Source organism: Hyla sarda, chromosome 3 (assembly GCF_029499605.1).
Source record: "Hyla sarda isolate aHylSar1 chromosome 3, aHylSar1.hap1, whole genome shotgun sequence".
Lineage (NCBI taxonomy): Eukaryota > Metazoa > Chordata > Amphibia > Anura > Hylidae > Hyla > Hyla sarda.
The window spans coordinates 174,785,057-174,807,026 of NC_079191.1; the positions used below are offsets into that span (position 1 = coordinate 174,785,057).

Here is a 21,970-nt window from a genome sequence, read left to right on the forward strand (position 1 = left end):
CGCCAGCTACAGTGATGCCCTGCCTCAGATGGTGATACGGTACGTGGGCACCAGGATAAAGCTCAAGCCCAATGCCCAATACATCACACTGCCACTCAGCCTATCACAGGGCACCATTTTTTATTTTATTTTTTGCACAGGGCTTATCCCTTTAAGCTCAGCATAAAAATGTAATTAGATATCAAAATAAAAATCCTCCTACAAGGTTATATAAAAAACACACAGAATCCCAGATTCTCCCAAGTCATTCTAAAATAAGAAGCTGCAATTCCAGAGAACACATCTTTCACAAGTTTAAGACAACATGAGCACAAGTTACAGAGAAGAGGTCAAGAGAGACGCAGGAAGCCTCACCACAGAGAAAAAGCCAGGGAAACTGCTGGAGATTGTGTCAGGGGGTTCAACCAGAGTACAGAAATTAGGTCAGGTATACGCACAATGCTACAGAGCACAAGACCAGGACTTCCACAGGGATAACCTGCCTTAGGCCTACTTGCCAAAAAGTAGACAATCCTAACCATAATCCTAATAGCTCTGTCAAAAACCAACGTTGTTTATCAGGATCAATGTAATATCACCTGAGAAGGTAAAAAGTCCAGCACAGTCACCCATTTCCTTAATGTGTTGGAAGGGGAGGGGGGTTGGTTGGCTGGGTGAGCACATACTTGTGACTATGCAACCTGCAACGTGGGGAAACAGCAGTTGCATCACTGATAAATGTGTAAAACACAGAGTTAGCTCATGGACGGAACAGAACAGCTTTCACTGCCATATACATCTCTAGACTTGCTCCCATGAGCTCATCCTTGGCACGCGACAGGTGAACATTGTACACAAGCTTAAAGGTTTATCAAGCTCTTCATTAACACAAAGGGCAATATTTATCAGTCAAGTGCACATGCAGAGATTTTATCAGAACAAACCGCAGCAGAACACAAGCTCCCTCCGGCAACTGCCGTGTAATGGAACTGTAGATGAAACCTGCTGCTTAAAACCAGGTGGTTAGGGCTCTGTTCACACTTAGAGTTTGATCTACCTTTAATGCATGTGCCAGAAAAAGAGCAGAATTTATGAATGGAAGACACCAGTGTGCTTGGGAAAAATTGTGCAGTTTTGTATTTTTATGCCAGGTGCAGCAATTTGTTTAAAAAAATAAATGAGGCATAGTGCACAGGGGATGCAGCCTTCTAGGCCCACCAGACTTACCACAATTTGTGCCAGAGAGTGACAAGTTAAAAAGTACCTGTCAAACCATATTTTCTAAACCAACTCAGATTATATTCCCTAACTACTCCTAACTAGGGATCGACCGATTATCGGTATGGCCGATATTATCGGCCGATAATCACGATTTTGGGCATTATCGGTATCGGCAATTATCTTGCCGATAAGCCGATAATGCCCCGCCCCCCGCACCGCCACCGCCACCCCCTCGACCCGCCGCACCGCACCCCCGACCCACTGTGATGCTAGGCGGTATACCGGTATGGATTTTTTCCCATACCGCTATATCGGTCGGGCCCCTCCCCCACCCTCCGAGTCAATAAAAAAATTAAACTTACCCGTAATGGGGGTGGTCCATGCCATCCTTCCTTCATGTAGTGTCCGGGGGTGTTCCGGGTGGAGGGTGGTCCGGTCCGGGCTGTCCTTCTCCCACAGTCTTCTTCTCCACTCCGGGCAGGCTCCGGCCTAGTACGCTGCATAGACGCCGCTACGCCGTGACGTCAGGTACGTCGCTGCGCACGGGCCTCACTGCGCAGCGACGTCTATGCAGCGTACTAGGCCGGAGCCTGCCCGGAGTGGAGAAGATGACCACCAGAGAAGAAGGACAGCCCGGACAGGACCACCCTCCACCCGTAACGCCCCCGGACACTACATGAACGATGGATGGCCCGGACCACCCGGACAGGTAGGGGAGAGAAGCGGGTGGTGGCGGCGGCGGCCTATGGCCCCGCAAAAGCCACTGCAGATCATTGATTTAAAGCGCCCGCTTTAAATCAATGATCTGCAGCGGTGTCGCAGGGGGTTAAATAGCCGATAACTTATACCGGAATATCTGTATAAGTTATCGGCTATCGGCCCTAACCTGCACCGATTATCGGTATCGGTATCGGCCCTAACAAACCGATATCGGTCGATCCCTGCTCCTAACACCCCTTAAAATTTCCGAGCTTTAAAAAGTTCTGTATCAAACCTTTCCCCTTGCTCACACTGTGTGAGCACACATCAGGAGAAAGTGGGCATTTCCAAGCAGGCACGACATTACTGAAGCCTGCGAGAGCTGTGCCTCGCGGTGTCCCACACGCACTTCCTGAGTTTGGTCTCCTGTCAGGCCTGGAGAAGATCAAGCTAACTGAGTTGCGGCAGGGAACAGAACAGAGACACCTAGTGGCTGTTTTCTCAATCACATTAAAAACTAAGGTTGAGAATTTTTACAAAAGCTAACAGCAACGTGTCTTATAATTACAAAAAGGATTATATTATATTAAAAGTTTAGCTTGGTGACAGGTACTCTAAAGCTGAGATCTAAGCCAGCTCTTAGCTGGCACAGATTTTACTTTGAGGTGCACGGGCAGACTCAGTCCAAATAGCCAGTAATTACCAGTAATTCTGTTTCCCAGAGCCATGATGGCACCACCTGAGAGAGGGACTCTGTCCACAGGGGCAGAAAACCTAGAGGATAAAAAGGAAGAGCCCCTCTCCATCCTAAGTGGATTTCCAAGAACAGAAGATCCTTCGTAATGATTAGCACATAAATAAACCGCACAATGTGACAAGAACACATACCAAACAAGGCTATAGAAATATACCAATGGCGAACATAACAGTGCAAGAAAAAACCCAATATGCGAAAAATAGTGTAGGAATGAACAGGTGGCCACCATATCTACACAAGCTCCCCCTCCTTTGGCCCAAGGGGAGGCCATCAACTTAGTAGAGTGAGCCCTGAGATCAGAAGGGGGAGCAAGCCCTGCAGATACATAAACAAGCCCTATGGTCTGTCTAGCCCATCTGGCTACAGAGCCCATACTAGCCTTCGACCCTGTATGTGGATCAGAAAACTGTATAAACTAGAGGATTTCCTAAACGATCTTGTCCTATCCAGATACTCTAGAACACAAGAGTCTTTCACTTACCGCATGGGAGCCAATGAAAACGATCATCCTCTGACAAATATAGTTTTGAGACAACTTTTGGCAAAAATGCCAGATCTGGTTTGAAGATTATTCTATGGTCCAGTATCTGAGTGTAAGGTTCTAAACTTGGAGGGCCGCTAACTTCCCTATTCTTCAAGCTGATGTTACAGCCACTAACAGAAAGGTCTTAACCAAATTCCTTGGGGAGTTGGAAGAAATAGGTTCAGTCCCGACGTGACGTTGACGCTGTCCGATGACGTTTTAGGTAGTCTCTTTGCTGCTCTAGAAAAAATCTTAACCTAGGGATGATCTGCTATCTTCTCATTGTAGAGAGCCTCCAAAGCTGACACCTGCACTTTTAAAGGTTGGTGGCTTCAATCCCTTCTCTAGACCCCTCTGAAGAAAGCCTAGAATCCAGGCTACATTAGGGTTGCCTAAATCAAGCTGCAGCTGATTAACAAACCTCAAATAAGCCTTCCAGATCCTAAAATCTATTTTTTAAGTGACTGTCTTCCTACAGGCCTGTAGGGTGGAAACTAATGAATCTGACAACCTTTTATTTTTTATGATTATCCCCTCAAATGCCGGGCAGTCAGATGTATACTACGGACCTGTGGATGGAAAAATGGACCTTGGGAGAGAAGATTCTGGGCAAGGATCTGAAGGAGATAGGCTCCTTAGGCACAGTGCTCAATTGTGGGTATTTGTTTGGATCTGCATCGTAGCCCCTTATGTTTGGGGGAAGACATACAGGGATCCTGTGGTTTATCACACTCATGTGCTATATGAGAATCACAAGTGTTTTGTTTTTGGTGGTCCTTTCTGTGCACATTTTTAGAGAATAATATTAACAGTTACATTTTAAAGTGTTTTTTTTCGGTGATAATTATATTGTTTAAAGTGTAAACAAAATTCTAATTCTGTGATTTTGTTTAGGCACAAGAACCATGTTCTCCGTAGTCAAAAGAGGGGTGGGGGTAGGGTTCGTGTGTGGGTGGGGGCATAGGCTAGATCCTAGGTCCATGGGTGCGATAGGGCATCCACTACTAAAGTAGCATCTGCTGGATTAAGGGTATGTTCACACTGAGGAATTGGGGCGGAAATCAAGCAGAAATTTTCTGCCTCAAAATATTGTTACTTTTTCACAAGAACTCAGATTTCGCGCGGAATTGGCGCGGAAATCGTGCGGAAATGCAGGTTTCATGCGGAGGAGGAGTATCAAGTATTTATATTTTTTTTCATGCGGAAATTCCGAGCCAATTCCGCACCAAAATGCTTCTGACTCAAAAAAAAACCAACAACATTGATCTCTATGGGAGAACGATGCTGATTCCGCCTGAAAGAAAGAACATGTTCTTTCTTCAAGCAGAACAGACTTCCTCGACAGAATTCTACTTGAGGAAATTCCTCAGTGTGAACTGAGGGGCAGAAATTCTGCACAACTCTATGGGGTTTTCACTGCTGAATGAATTGGAAAGGAAAAAGTGAGGAATTGGAGAGGAATTTCCACGAGTAATTCTGCTCTGTGTGAACATACCCTAAGACAGCAGAAGAGCTTTAGTAGGCAATTTTGCCTAAAGTCCACCTGTCCATTGTCCTTAAAAGGCTGAATGCGAAGGAAAGCAATTCACAACTAGTACAAAAGCTACAGGTTGTCAGAACATCCTCCATACCTGGTTTGCAACTTTTAGTTCAGGTGGATGTAAAAAAAAAAAAAAAAGAACTCTTAAATAAGAAAGTACATTTTCCACTGCATGTGCAGCAGAGAAACCACCTGGAGGTCTAAAGCTGTATGTAATCTATGATACATCTAACCCCACCAATAACTATTCTGATAAAAAGATTAATGGCCATGACTTCATTGCCATCATATACTACACAATAGTGATAGAATGAACATAAAACAACCCCTTGAGAATGACAAGACAACACATCACGTAATGTGCATTACACTTATACACAGTAAAGCCTTTCAATAGTGGACAGAATGCACACTGTCACTTGGGACTTGCTTCGTCCATTACATCATACATATTAAAACACTCTGCTTTTCTTAAGAAAAAATTTGGTAAAAATTCTACAGTTTTATTTTTTACTTATGAATTTGTCATGAACTATTAAACCCTAGAAGACTGAACATTCGGAACCAAGAACAAAAAAATCCCCAAAACGCATTTCTTTATCTGTATAAAAACAAAAATCTAAGTGGTTAGTAAAGAAAACCTATTATGAAACTGAAAGGCATTTGAACAGTTATAAGACAAAAATTTACATTTTCTTGTTGTAGGGAGCAGTTTTATTTTGCTGATGTATTCATTGCTCTTAGAATGTGCAGGCCATCAGTAGGCCACTCTATAACAAGTAGCCTTCTTTAAAAAGGAAAGGAAATTGAGACTTTATGAAAAAAAAAGCAGGAATGGCCAAGGGCCATTTGAAGATTCATAAAATCATTTGCAGGCCATACAAAATTAGCGCCCAATTGTGGTCCAATGTGTTCATAAAGCTTTCTGTTTCTTCCCAGGAAACCCCATGGTAATAAGCACAGACACTGCTGGATTTTTTATTTTTTTTTAATAAAACTGAACCATGGGTTTTATCTAAATAAAGTTTTTATTTATATATTTTTTTACTTGACTGTCCAGGGCGTAACATTAGCCCATAAAACTGCTAATGCATTGTTAGGCTGGGGAGGGTTAATGACTCCAGTCCGGTCATTTCGGAACATTATCCATTTTTATTGCAGGACTGAAAACCGCAGTAGACCACGGTTTTCAGTACGGAAAAAAAAAACAATACGGTCCGAAAATGGCCCGATCAAAGTCACTAGTTTGCTCTGTCAGGGTCATTAAAATGAAGATATGGCAGCAGCTGTTTTTTCTAATTATTTTGCCAGATCTAGTTGCCGTATGCCCTAAACATGATGTGAATGCAGGCTTAGATCTATCCAGGCATGCTTTAGGTAGATCCAAACAAACTGCTCACATACATCCAAATCTATACCTATATATTACAATCTGCCTTCTCTTGACTTTACTGAAATGTATAGGCATTCTTTGGTTTCAGAATTAAAAAACAACAGTACCTTGATAGGAAAACCTGCCCAACATATGCCAAAATGAATTTTCAACTATGTGTGCATCATAATGACGTACACACAGTTGAAGGTGGTGTCTGCCCAGGGATCCCCTGCTGCCTGTAGACAGTGTGATGCCATAGTGCATGGAGGCAGTGCAATATCACAGTGCTTCACGAGAACATCAGTAAACATCCAGGCTACCATAGGGACCTGGTCACAATTGTGACCCTTATTGATATGCCACTGCCTACAAAGCTCAAAAAGACTTTTCCACTACAAATTCCCAACTGATTGCCTGGGAAATCTGCAGAAAATCCACAACATGTCTTACATAAGGATTTTGAAATGGATTTGCGTGGATTTTACCCAAAGGAAATGGAAGCCAGCTCTCCGAGCTCCCCTGCTAATTTATTGTGAGGCAACTTTTATATGTTGCAATTTTAAAGATTAAGATCTTATAAATACCCCTTTATTTTTATTAGAGATTACAGTTCCAACAACAAATATTACTTGTCCAGAATACCAGCTGTGCGAATAACTTACTTGTTGCTGTCCTTGTACTGGTAAATGTAGCAACCTTGAGGCATCCCACTCTCTTTGTCTAAGGTAAAGGATAGTTTTAGCTGTGAAAGAGAAAAGTTAAATGTTAATGACTTGGGCACAATAGCTTGGCACACAAAATGAAGATACTTAGAATTCTTGTCATGGTGAAATACAGTGGTCCCTCAAGTTATAATATTAATCGGTTCCAGGACGACCATTGTATGTTGAAACCATTGTATCATGAGACCATAACTCTATGGAAACTTGATAATTGGTTCTGAGGCCCAAAAATATCCTCCAAAAATTAGGAAAAAGTGAGGAAGAAACAAAAATAAGTAGATACCTAATATAGATAAAGTCCTTACATAAAGTAAGAAAGAGCTGCTGGAAGCTGTAATCACTGTCTATGTAGAGGACAGGAGGTTCTTGAGGGTCCTGTACAGTACACCCAATGTCCTAAAAAAAAGTAAAATGGAGCCGCCTTCACCTGAACCAGCTATCCCTGGCACATGTAAAGCGTAGTACAGAACATGTAATACCTCCCCTGCTACCAGCCCACCAGTCAGTGCATGCACTTCAGTAATACAGGTGTTTTGCCAGTAAAATGCCCATTCTGATTGGTCAGTTCTTCCGGCCATTGACACGTTTCGCAGATCTGGACTGTCCTTAGCATTGTATGTCGAGTCTGGTTTCAAGTTACAATGGTCCAGAAAAGACCAATGTATGTTGAAACTATTGTATGTTGAGGCCATTGTAAGTTGAGGGATCACTGCATAGTTGTGATAATGCTTTCAATAACAAAAACCCTAAAAATAATTAAAAGTAATGTCATTTCTTAAGTCCCTACACAATTCTAAGCCACATTTTTAACCAAGTACTGAATGAATTTTGATAAAGATCAGATCCTTCTTTACAAACATTTGTGTGCTCTAGTTACTGGTATAATAGCAATCAGCTCACCCACTGCTCACCCATATATTGGCACGTACGCCATTGACTGTGCGGTTTAATTCATTATATATTTTTATAGATCGGACATTTACGCACACGGCATATATATATATATATATATATATATATATATATATATATTTTTTTTTTTTTTTTTTTTACACAGTATTTTTTTTATGGGAAAAGGGGACTGTGATTCAAACTTTTATTAGGGAAGGGGTTACAGGAAATCACATTCAACACTTTTTTTTTGCAATGTTATAGCCCCCAATCCCACTGATTGCAGGCACTTGATTGCTTATCTGTGCTTGATTGCTCAAGCCTGGATCTCAGCCTGGATCAAATGCCATTTGCACAGCGTGGAGCCTCAAGCTGTCCAGAACAGCTCCGCTGAGCTAGCCGGCATGGATTTCTCCCATTTTATAGTGGAGTCTAAAGGGTTAATACCGGACATCAGCCCGATCAACAATATCCGGTATTAACCGGGACCCCACGAAGTGTGCTCAGCTTCTGATCGTGCTTCACAGATCGGGAGCTGGCCACGGACGTAAATATACGTCTGTGTCATTAAGGGGTTAAAGTAGCTTTATTTTTTATCATGAATATAATTTGCACAGTGACATGTCTTATTGTAGATACATGTAAGTAATAAAAAAAACATGATTACCCCTAAAGTGCGAGGCTCAGCACATCAAAAAAACAAAACTTTTGTTTGTAAAGGATTTAAATAAAGTTTCAAACCACAATTGCTTCCAGAGAGAATATTATTCTGTTCAAGTTCTCACCAGTCAAATTTTTTTGGCACAAATGGCTGAGGTTACAGGAAGAAGATTTTTTTAACTAGGGTAAAAAGATTAGCATTTAAGTAAAACAGGAAACTTTCCTTGTAGTTTCCTTTCCCTTTACACTATAATAGACTACAGTAAGTAAATTCCATGAAAAAAAAAAAATCTCAGTAGCTACAAGCTAAACATCCAAAATGATAAATGGAACACATTTCAGACATGAAATACATATTTGAAATATATATATTTTTCCACACAATCATCTACTTGTATAGTTAAAATTAATATTCACCGTTTACACTGGTCATTGGGGAAACAATTTCACCTTTCAGTTGGTGCTGCATACACTGATAGGTACAGTGGTAACCCATTTATTATTATGAGCCAGAAATACTATACAGTATTCCTTCAACATACAATGTTAAGGGGTTATTCACCATAAGGGGATTTTAGTACATATCTGCCAGGCTATTGGGGTATTTCCTATTGTAGTTTGGTCTTAGACTATACATCCCATAGTTCCATGCTTGTAAGTGGTGATCATGCATTTACCACCTAATGATCATGCATTTACCACATATTCTGTGGATAGGTGATAAATGTTTTTAATGGGCCAGCCATTTACAGGGACCCTTATCTATTTTTTATCTTACATCACACGTTTCCTTTACCACTTATGTGCTGACTCAGCAGCCAATCAGCATTCACAATGTTCAGTGTAAATGCTAACGCTGATTGGCTGATGTCAGTGAGTCAGGGGTTTGTGCAATCACTGAGAAGCATGGAAAATTGATGCTGTAGTTCACGTGAGAGGCTATTGTAAGCTGAATCCATAGTAGGTGAGGCAATCACTGTACTTCTAATAATAGGTGAGACACATGAAAGTGACCAATGCAAACAAAACAAAATCAAAATACTTCCTACAGCATATTTTCTTAGGTCAATAAGTCTTAAAGGAAAAAAGTGTCACATTGATACTATAATAGCACCTCCAAACCACAGAAGGGGGGAACCTCCAAACCACAGTGGTATCACGTGATAATATAGTTTACGTATACATGAAAAGAGAGAGCCTTCATGGAAGACTAAGGCATTAGAAGGTATAACGGGACAAAAAAAAAAATAAGTCTTTTGGATTTTACCTGAGGGGTAGGGCCATATAAAGCCAGACAGAGGTCCTTTCAGATGCAGCCATATATGCGATACGACTGTACGGTTACTATACAATGCATTCTTATGAGGACACCTCCTTCCTCTCTTTACCATTACTTAGAGTTAGAGGTCTCACATGTATCTGGTAAGGTTCTTATTTAAGACCATTTTAATATGTGGATGAAATTCTATAAATTAGTATATAAGGTGTACAGTTCTTCCCCTAATCTCCAATTTGAGATTGTAGTTTTTGGAATATGAAGTACTCCACCTTCTGCAGAGAACGGGACATGATCTATGCATATTAGTGCATTCATATAATGCATAGTCTTATCCTTCACATCTAATTGACATAAAAATATATCCACAAGGAAAATTAATTAGGTAAAAGAAAGCTTTCCTAATCTTTAGGAAAAACACTTTATAGCAAACCATAAATACCAAAATAAAGAACGACTTAAAAAAAAAAAATCAAGTAACTAAAACTTGTAAGATTACAAGAAAGAAATAGACCTTTTGAACTCCGTAAGTTTACATTAAATTTCTGGCAGAGAGTTACCTAGTTACTGCACTTACAGTAAAGAATCCCCTTTGCTATGTGTGTACAGAAACTATCTGCACATGGAGAGGATGTCACCTTGTTAGTGCCTTGGCTATACAAAGATCACTGTATTGACTTTATTTCACATTTATTGAGCACTGCTGATCCCATTCCCCTTCAGGTTATCTGTTTACCAAGGGAAATAAAGAAACACGGTACAGTACATAATCTGAGAAAACTGTCAATACACCAACTATTTTATAAGAGTATATTTCTACTTTCATAAAAGGTTAATTTATTTCTAGCATTGTTACTAATACCATTGCCATGCCATTCATTGGTCAGAAAAAATAATGTGAGAAAACACAAAGCAAAAGCACCTTAGGACAGTATTAAGCTGGCAGCAAAGTTTGCAGATTTGTTACAAAACAAGCAAGCAGACATTCACGGTACATTACTTCAACTTAAGAAAGGGAAAGATCATAAAAATTCATTAGGCAGTATAAAAGTGCTATGTCGCCTCTTGGTTGACAAGTGGGAAGGGTAAAGTCTGATCATTGGAATCTGCATGACTGAATCACAAAAGAGAACATCACTCACACAGCACAAAACCATGCAAACACAATAAGTGTTATGTTCATGGGGTCACCTTTAATACAATTAGCCATGGGCTCTGGTATTCAGAGGAAAGGACTGCCAAAGGTGCATTGTGTCGTAACTCTGACTCCCCCAAACCCTCCCAATATGTTCCATTTTCAGGCTTTGAGAACTTCACCTCTGTAAATGGGATTTAGATGTTCTGTGGACAGGGTGTGAGAAGCAGTATTGAAACTGCAGGGCAACTTCCCAAAAGTGCCTTTGTGTTCCCTGTTTTCTAAGTAACAGCAGGAGGCTTCCTCTCTCTTCGATGTGTACAAATACACAAGATGCCATTGGATGATGGGTCACTTAGTGGGAAGGAACAGTCCTTTTTGTAATCCCCCATTTCTTACATCCAGCAGGCAATCTCAATGCTTTGATGTTCATTTGGTTTGAAGCTGCTCTCATCCATCACTGACATGAAAAGGTTCCATAAAGGCCTGGGAGTTGCTTCACCTCTTGATAAACTGTAGAGGGGAGCAGTGTGAACATAGAGTAGTTTTGGCTGGGGAAAGGAACTAAACCAAGAGCCCAAGCACACATCTTTGTTAAAAACCCTGAACATCCCTTCCAATACATACGGAGGCAGACTATTCATCCACCTTGGCTTTAGGTACAGTGTTTTTGATGGAAATGCATAACAGTTAGGATGCTTAAGGCCTGACATTTCTCTACACATCAAAAGTTTCACACAAACTGCACACAATAAAGAGCAGATACAAGAGGTAAGGAAATACATTTAAAAAGTTGCCTTGCTCTACATATACATCTCAAGTGAAGCCTGAGATATTTTCTAAAATAAAAAAGGACAAAAAGATATGGGACACCAAACCGTAAGACTTGTCAATATTCTTCCAGCGCCTCAACATCCAATATTTTCATCAAAAATACTTATACAGGAGGCTCTGGGTAAAACAACTCAATATGAGTGTCAATGCTGTATACTTTATTTTTTTTACCCTCTGACTAATTAAAGACACCATGAGATCTACAGTTAATGAAAATACATAGTATTGCAAATACCTGAGGCTTAAAATTAACTAATAGATTTCCCAAAACCTGTAACCCAATTTTCCAACTATTTGCGGATATTATATGGATGCTGCTGCTCTTCTTAACCCCCTGGCAACTTTAGCACATTGGCCCATGGTCTAGTTGGTCTGTGTTTACATTGGCTAAAGCTCTGCAGTGTAGTCAATAATTGATCAGAAGGCAATTCTACATTCTGAAATAGTTGCCATGACATGTAAGAGCTGTCTAAATTAACCAAATATTTTGTAGCTTTCATTTCCTAACTTAATGTAAACTGGAATCACACGTGCATGTTTTGAGGCATATATGGATACAAAAGTATCAGTCTTTCCTTTACATTATTCATTTTATTTGGATCTATCCCGACGAGCTCAAAACTGCATCACAAATGACCACTAAAACTGTACCTGTGATTTAGGTTAAATAGACAAAACATTAATACAGGAAAGGGCAAGGCCTTAAAAGGTACCTTTCATCAATCCATATTTTCTAAACTAACAGATTATATTCACTAACTTCTAACACCCCTCATGACCTTAAAAAAAAAAAAAAAAAAAATCAGCGCTTTAAAAAGCTGTGTATCACACCTTGGCTCTTGCTCACATTGTGTGAGCTCCCGGCAGGAGAAAGAGGGCGTTCCCCAGCAGGGGCGACGTCACTGAAGCCTGCGAGAGCTGCGCCTCGCAATGCCCCGCATGCACTTCCTGAGTTTGGACTTCTGCAAATTAACTGTTTGGGAACAGAACAGAGCCACCTAGTGGCCATTTTTTTCAATCACATTAAAAATATATAAAGGTTGAGAACTTTAACAGCAAGTAAATAGCAAAGTGGCTTATAATACCATAAAGAACAATATAAGAATATTGCATTCAAGAAAAAAATAGTTTTAGATGCACAAAGCTAATAAGAGACAACCTAAGGGCCATATAACATGGGACAATAATCAGCCAAACAGACTAATAACCCCCCTATGTATTAGGCCAAGCGGTCGGCCAACATGCGAGAAAACGTTTGTTAGTAGATTGCAGCTTTTTGACATGTTTAAAAATAATTTATCGGCCACACATTTCCCTCTTTAATTTGGCATGTACAGACGGCAAAGGACCGAAGCAAAAGGCCGCAAGAATCATCCAGCCATTGTTCGTGCATGGTCCGTTCACACGAGCGGACCCACAGCGTATTTTACGCTGCAGATCCACTGCATGGTGGCTTTACATGTGCCTGCTCGGAGCGGCAAAACGCCGCAACGAGCAGACACACTGCTATGTGCGAGTTGCCGCGCATGCGCGGTGTACTCGCACACATCGGAGCCACTTCCCCTGCTCCATAAGCTAGGCAGAGAGCTGCCGTGATGTGCGAGTATGCGCGCTGCAACTCGCAGTGTCTCTCTGCTGGTAGCGGCGTGTTGCCGCTCCGACAGGCACATGTAAAGCCACCATGTAGGGGTCCTTCAGGGGCACATCTGCAGCATAACATAAGCTGTGGGACCGCTCGTGTGAACGTACTCTAAATATGTGTAATAGGCCCGGTAAATAAGTGCCTGGAAGATCAGCACTCACATCGGGCAGGAGTTGGGCTATGTAAAAATAGGACAACAGCTCTGTCTGCCATGGAAATATATGCTCAAAATATATCACTTGCTCAAGGTTTTGTTTAAAGGGGTTATCCAGGAATAGAAAAACAGCTAATGTCTTTCAAAAACAGCTCCATGTCTGTTCCCAGGTTGTGTGTGGTATTGGCTCCATTCATTTCAATGAAACGGAGCTTCACTACCACACCCAACCTGGAGACCAACAGGGAATGGTTTTTGAAAGAAATCAGCTCTTTCTATTCCTGAATAACCCCTTTAAATTAAATGAAGATAAGCTAATAGGTCACTAGGTAAACTGTCCATGTGTATTACCAATTCAATTTCAGCTACAAAAGAATATATGTTTAAATGGGCACTGTCAGATCAAAACATTTTTCATATTTTGTTACTGATGTAAATGAAAGACCTTTTGTGATATGGTTGTTTACATTTTTTGAATATTTAAGAAAGTGGCTCCTGAAAACCCCACCACTAGGGGTCCCCATACCTACTGGGAAACTATCCAGTCCTGCAGCAACATCAGGTTTGTCCATGAGCCATGAGCAGACACACAGATCACCTCCCATTAAAACAAGGAGTGACACGCCCCCTTCCCAAAAACATTTCTAACACTGAGCTAATGAAGAGAGGCATTTTTATAATAAATCTAGGTGATAGGGGCATAAAAGTTAAATGTAGATGGTCAGGATTAGCTACTGAGTACTTTTTTGTGGGATCTGACTGGTACGCTTTAAGGGTGCGTTCCCACCTGGCGTATATGCAGCGTATTTCACGCTGCGCTAAATTTACGGCAGCAGCGGGAAATACGCTGCTTCTTCCTCGCTCACTATACACACAGGGCTTTTCAGCGGCAGCCCTATGCGCGTAGTGAGTTTTGGAGACGGGGCCGTGTGCTGGCGTGACTGACACGTGGCTCTGCTTCCAAAACTCACTGCAAACATAGGGCTGCCGCCGGAAAGCCCTGTGTGTATAGTGAGCGAGGAATATGCAGCATATTTCCTGCTGCTGACGTAAATTTTGCGCAGCGTGAAATATGCTGCGTATTTTCTGCTCTACAACTGACCTAAATGGAATAAAGATGAACCTGAAAAACAAAGCGCAACAAACACACACACAGTAACAACTCATGACAGACTATATGAAGACAGACGCCATCAGATACGAATACACATAAGTGTGAACTTAGTCTGTATATACCTTTACATGGCCAGGTTCTTATCGTGGAGCATATGGTACCTTGTTAAAATAAAAAGGCAGATACCTTTATTCAGCAAATAGATCGTTCTCCTAGCCCACCCAACATTTATGTTTCATGACGGTTTTAGAGATGAGGAGTATGTGTAGCACATGCATCGGATACCAAGTAGTATGCTTCATTCTGGATTTTCATGAATGCTAACTATGATGAAGCTGGCAAATATGGCAAAATGACAATGTGTTTATTTGAAGTCTTTGTAGATGAGAGGTGCCAGACACAGCATAAAGCACACGACGTTAATCTACCTGCCTGAGACTAAGCTTTTCAGAAAGCTCAAGGAAGTTAAATGTAAACGCTCAAACACATTTCATCCTAAAATCTGGCAAATCTACAAATGCCCCCTACATTAAATATATTGCACTTTTATTTCTAAAATGTAAAACAAAATTCTTTCTCATTTTACCTGTCATGAGATTACCCAGATGAGGATGGATTACACATGCGACCGAGCAGAGGTGGAATTACATCACTCAGAAATGATGGATTGTCCGTGCCAATAGATTACCTTTTCATTTCCAAATGAAAGGTACGGTAGTTGCTATGCTGAAGAGGCTAAATAGGGTGTATGTTCCTTGAACACATTGAAGGAGTGATGAATTTTCCTTCTTTAAAAAGTAGCACAGAGGCCGCTTTTCAGCAAACAAAAGGTTGGTAAATAGACATTTAACAGTCTTGCATATGTGCTACAATTGTTGCAGAAGTCCTGCACGAACAGGCAAGTCAAGTATTTAAAGTTTTTTTATGCCACAATATTAACCTTACATTAAGAGAAATTCCTGAAAAATGTTCTTTATTCACTCCAAGGTGTAGCTACGTTTCGGCAACCTCATGTTGCCATTTTCAAGCCAGGCTTGAAAATGGCAACATGAGGTTGCCAAAACTTAGCTACACCTTGGAGTGAAAAAATAACACTTTCTACTTATTGGAGTACCACCGCTTTCTCTGAATATACACACACACATATATATATATGTATATATCTTACATACATATATATAATTTGTGTCTAGTTTAATTCCAGCACAGCTGCATCTTTGTCATGTGATCAATAGTCTGACTCGCAAAAAGCTACATCTTAACGTGTCAGAGGAGGTCAGTCTTGGGTCACCTGAGTTCCAGGATGACATCACCACCTACTCAATCGCTTCTTATAGCTCACACTCTTAAAATAGCAGGTTTATCTGATGTTAAAGAATGAGAAAAAAAAAATGTCCTTTCAACAAAAAACAGCCCTCTGCCACATGTGAGGGTACCACAATTAAACGACAAATAACCCTGAGGGGTTAATAAAGCATCCTCATATATGTCAAAAGGTTAAAATATAACTTTATTCTAATTAATCTTAATACATCCAGTATTTATCAGCTACTGCATGCTCCAGAGGAAGTTGTGTAGTTCTTTCCAGTCTGACCAGTGCGCTCTGCTGCCACCTCTGTCCGTGTCAAGAACTATCCAGAGCGGAAGAGGTTTGCTATGGGGATTTGCTTCTTCTACAGTTCCTAACATGGACAGAGGTGGCAGCAGGAAGCACCGTAGTCAGACAAAAGAATTACATATTTTCCCCTGAAGCATTCAGCAGCTGGTAAGTACTGTAAAGATGTTTAGCCTCTTAAGGACCAAGGACGTCCTGAGTCCTCTCCCGTTCTATAACGCGGGGCCATGGCTGGGACCCGTTGCTAATAGAGCGCAGCACTGATCGCGGTGCCACACTCTATTAACCCTTTAGACGCGGCGTTCTAAGTTGGATGCCTCGTCTAAAGTGAAACTAAAATGTTGCCAGCTAGTTCATGGGGCTGTTCGGGTTCGCCGCGACGAAATCGTGGCATCCCGAACAGATGAGACAGCAGGAGGGTCCCTTACCTTGCCTCCTGGTGTCCGATCGCCGAATGACTGCTCAGTGCCTGAGATCCAGGCATGAGCAGTCAAGCAGCAGAATCATTGATCAAAGGTTTCCTATGAGATACCATTGAACAATGTAAAAGATCAGTGTGTGCAGTGTTATAGCCCCTATGGGAGCTATAACATTGCAAAAAAAATGAAAAAAAAAAATAGTCAATAAAGATCATTTGACCCCTTCCCTAATAAAAGTTTGAATCACCCCCCTTTTCCCATAAAGAAAAAAAACGTGTAAATAAAAACATGTGGTATCGCCAAGTGCAGAAATGTCCGAATTATAAAAATCTATTGTTAATTAAACCGCACAGTCAGTGGTGTACGCGCAAAAAAACTCAAGTCCAAGAAAGCGTATTTTCGGTCACTTTTTATATCATGAAAAAATGAATAAAGCGCGATCAAAAAGTCCGATCAATACAATAATGGTACAGCTAAAAACTTCAGATCACGGTGCAAGAAATGAGTCCTCATAACGCCCCATACGCGGAAAAATAAAGTTATAGGGGTCAGAAGATGACAATTTTAAACGCATACATTTTCCTGCATGTAGTTATGATTTTTTTCAGAAGTACGACAAAATCTAACCTACTAAAGTAGGGTATCATTTTAATCGTATGGATCTACAGAATAAAGATAAGGTGTCATTTTTACCTAAAATTGTACGGTGTAGAAACAGAAGCCCCCAAAATGAAAAAATTGCCTTTTTTCCCAATTTTGTGTCAATTCCTTTTTTTTCCATTTCGCAGTAGATTTTTGGGTAAAATGACTGATGTAATTACAAAGTAGAATTGGTGGCGCAAAAAATAAGCCATCATATGGATTTTTAGGTGCAAAATTGAAAGTTTCGTTTTTTTCCTCCTTACCTTTAAAAAATCATAAGTGCAAAAACGGAAAACCCCCTGGTCCTTAAGGTTTTAAATAGAAGGAATTTACAATTCTGTAACTTTCTGGCACCAATTGATTTGAAAACATTCGTTTTCCACAGGAATATCCCTTTAAATAGAAGTCATAACACATTTGCCATCATTTAAAGTGACCTCATAAACAAATAATGCTCAGCTGTTTTAGTAGGATTTTTCTGACATTTGCTTAGTTGCATGTTAGAGCAAAAGCCATGGTCTGCAGAGAACTTCCAAAGCATCAGAGATATCCTCCTATTGTTGAAAGAAATTAGTCAAAAGAAGGGTACAAAAGAATTTCCAAAGCATCAGATATACCATGAAATACAGTATAGACCTCATCAAGTGGAGCAAGTATGGCATAACAGAAAATACCAAGAATTGGACATCCGTTTTCTTATTGTGTTTTTTCATCCATTTTAGAGGGGTCAGGGAGGCTTCCAGGAAATCTACTGCAATATAAAATATTAAAGTTCTGACAAGTACTAGCTATAAGCTACCTGTGACAATCTCCAGTATTCTTCATATCATTAGGTTATGTGGCAAAACAGAAGCCTTTTCTTACAAAGAAAAATATTCAAGCACTGCTGAAGTTTGAAAATAAAAAAATAAAAACTCAAGTCTCCCTGGGAAAAAGTGTTGTAGGTTAAACCTTTTGGCTATAATTCCCAAAATTTTTTTTTTTTTTTTTTTTTTCAAACTCTGCACATCACCCATGAACACAGTGGTGGCCGCATCATGTATTGGGCAAAAACCTTCAGGCTTCTGTTAGAAAGCTGAAGATGGAAGAGGGAGTTTGCCTTTCAGCATGACAACCACCCAAAGCACACATCCAAATGCACAAAAGCATTAACGTTTTGGAATGGCCCAGACCTTAATCGAATTGAACATCTTTTGTGCATAGTTCTCTTCAGATCACCCCAGAGATGTCCTCACAATCTGACTGATTTGGAGTGCTTTGGCAAGAGTGGGTAAATGTTGCCACATCAAGACGTGCCATGCCAAATCACTTCTACCCAGAAAGGCTGATTGTTAAAGCACTTTTTTATTTTATTACAGAAAAGTAATTAGTCTTAGTTTAAGGGTGTGCACACTTCTGCAACCAGGTTAAAGTGTGGGAATGTTTCAGTTTGTTTTCAAATTGAATTGTTTGTGTAAATTCTCTGGTCTGATAAAACCAAGATTAAAGTGTTTGGCATCAATTCCAAGAGACATTTATTTAGTAAACCAGGCACTGCTCATCACCTGCCCAATGTCATGCATGGTAATGGGTGCTGTGGGGGGTGTTTTTCAAGGACTAGGACAGGGAAACTGCTCTATTCAGCTTTTCCTCTACTCTGGACCAAAGTAGACAGATATTCTTAATAAAAACCAGATCCAGAGTGCTTTGCACCTCAGATTAGGGTGAAGATTCCCCTTCCAATAAGACAATGCGGAAGAGAAAAGTGGAGTAGTTGTCCACAGCAACCAAACAAAATTGCTTCTATTATTTTCCAGAGGCCTTTTTAAAAATGAAAGCAGCAATCTGATAGGTTGCAATTGACAATTGCTCCACTTTTCATCTGGACAGGTTTTTATAACACAAGAGTGGCTAAGGGACAACTCAATGTCCTAGAGATGCCTAGCCAGAGTCCTGACGTGAACTCAAATGAACATCTCTAGATAGAAATTAAAATGGCTAAAGCATAACATTATGTTAATACCATTAGTCCTGTAGGTTTACCTTGTTTGCAAAGTGACACTAATATGAAAATGTGTACACTGACATAGGATTAAGTCTCTGCACACAATTTGGAGCAGACACTATTTCAAAGAAATTTAAAAAACAAGCTCTAATATCAACAATGCATTAAGACTAGATTGTTTTGAGGGCCATAAAACCATGTATTACCATATTTTGAGCATGTACAGACTCATACCTTAGACTTGGAATTCCATTCCTCACAGCTCTCCAGCATACCACTAAGTGGCAGTCTGTGCCATGTATATAAATAAATGTACTACTTACAACATATGACTTTGTATATACAGACTTTTACTCTGAAGTTATGTCGAAATTTTCAACGCAAAGAATTAAATGTATCCCTAAGCATATCAAAGGATATGATTTAAAACAGAATATGGCTTGACATACATACACAAGATGGTTGTGACCTGTTCAGGAATAGACATGCATGTAAGGAGCTCAGTTACACAACTTCACTGCCCCACCATAAATTCTACTAAATTTGTAGATTGGGTTAAGGGGAGTCTGTCAGCAGATTTATGCTGCCTGAGCCATGGGCAGCATGAAATACTCACATGCTTCCTTGGTCCTTAAAATTATATTTTGAAAGGCTGCTCTGGTTCATAAAAAATTCAAAACCAAGCCATGGCACCCAGTGAATAGTCTGAGGGACACACACACTCCCCTTATTAGGTCTCTCCTTAATGTATAAGGCAGGATTATTTAAATCAGGTGGCTTACTGATTTAAGTGGGCACAAGCTGCCTGTTCAAGATCAGCAGCACGGCCCCTGGCCACTTTAAATCAGTGAACAGCAGAGGCTGCCCCTGGAGTCACTCAAAAGAGGGAAGCGGGAAGATGTCACTTATCAATGCCACACAGAGCATGTTGCTCATCAGGGACACAGAGGAGGGGAATCAGAGGGACAGGCGATGTGGTTTAAAAAAAGAAAAAAAAAGAATTATGTGGCGGAGAGGGCGATAAGAATGGGGATGAATTGGCACAGTGAAGGATCAAGGGGAGTAATAATGCGGTACAGGGGATTTTAAAGGAGGGGTAATGATGTGGCCCGAGGGAGGTTCAAGAGGGGAGGATGAAATCCCTAGGGAAGGATCAAGGGGGGGGGGGGGGGGGGTGATATGGCACAGGGGCTGATAAAGGAGAGTATAAAATAGCACGGGGGGGGGGGGGGGGGGTAGCAGCCGCCTTTGTAATGCTGATACTGGTATGTTGTGCATTGTAGGACATGCAACTGTGCTACGGTGAGGGGTGTTTCACCAAACTATGGATGTGTAAAAAGGGCAGGTACAAAAGAAGCAGGTTAGTAATTCATTCTTCCTGTTTGTTGGTCTGAATGCATTAGTTTTAGATCACCCAGCCTTTATCTAGCAGCACAGTTTTTGAATGAAAGTTTTGTGCAAGAATGTTAAGAATGGCTGAAGAATCATCTTTATTTCCATGGACCTTAAAAAATAATGGCCTCCAATAGATATCAACCCTACTGAAGTACCTTCGTGGTTACTCATGCCTGACATGGAAATTCTACCTTCACTAACATAGCTTGAGCCTTGTAGAGCAGCCTTGTGGTCAAAGCCAGCTAAAGTGAATTAAATGCATTTGAAGGTTTTGCCATCTTCCACTTGAATTTGCTAGCAGCAAGCCTTCTCTTTGGTGCATTTGTCAATCGACCTAAAGATATATGGCACCAAGCTTTTCTTGAGGCACTCTTTGCCTTGGAAGTGGTAAGACTTCTGATATTTTATTCTTCTGTTCTCTTAGGTTTCTATGTTCACCACACTAAATACCTATTGGCAATAAATTGCATCAGTATCAGTTGAGTGTTTCACCTTTTTGAGCACTTTTGTATTTATATAAACCTACTCTGGAGGACTGTTTGTGATATTAATATCAACACTTTTTTTTTTTTTTTTTTTTAATAACCACTGCATTGTGGAGCATGCCTACTCTACCTCCAAGAGGAGACTATAGTATTCTGAGGTTATAATTTCTCTTCATTCATAACACTGTCTCCTGTAGACTTGTATCTTTAATGGTTGTTCTCATGCACAGTTGCACTAGTTTAATAAATCCTGAACATTAACTACACTATTTGTTTCATTTTGGTGGCTCCATTTTCATTCTTCCACTGCTTATGAAGGATTTTATTACTTACTAGGATGGTTACTATGACTAACTTAAGCTGTTTATTGTTCATTGAAATCCCCTGACAATTTAAATATTCTGGAATACTTTGCAATGCCTATTATGGTAAGTGTCCCACAATGTATTGTTTATTAGGTTATATTAGGCTTTTAGTTGGTTCTACTTTTGCCCTGCTATTCACCTGCACTAAATCCAGTAGACAGGGTACTGTGTAGGTAAATAGGATTAAAATTATGTATTACTCATCTAGATAAGGGGTTCGGATCTGGAGATACACAATGGCCCTCATTTACTATTGCAAACCCGACATGTTTTGTCGGGTTGTGCACCAGATTCTGGCACATTGTGCCATAAATTCTGTCTGTGCCAGAATTTGTGCCAGAATTGAAAAAAAAAAAAAGAAGACTAAGTCGAAAACCCAAAAAAGGGGTGTGGTCATCTGGAAAACGGGGCGTGATCACCAAAAAGGGGCATGTTCCTGGCATTTTCACAAAAACCCAATATATTTACTAAGGTTTCCACAGAAAATGTGGTGGATTTCAGCTGAGGAAAACCAGACAGATCAGAGCATGTGTAAGAAAAGCA

At 40.5% G+C, this 21,970-nt stretch overlaps 1 protein-coding gene across 2 annotated transcripts in view; it reads right to left on the minus strand.

Annotated features, from left to right (window-relative positions):
* The window catches only part of DIS3L2 (DIS3 like 3'-5' exoribonuclease 2), a 320,278-nt gene that overhangs the window by 44,259 nt on the left and 254,049 nt on the right, over positions 1 to 21,970 (minus strand). For both annotated transcript variants that reach the window (XM_056565531.1, XM_056565532.1), the window contains one exon: positions 6,757 to 6,836. In XM_056565531.1, coding sequence (XP_056421506.1) covers positions 6,757 to 6,836 — 80 coding nt within the window. The remainder of the gene's footprint in view (positions 1 to 6,756; positions 6,837 to 21,970) is intronic.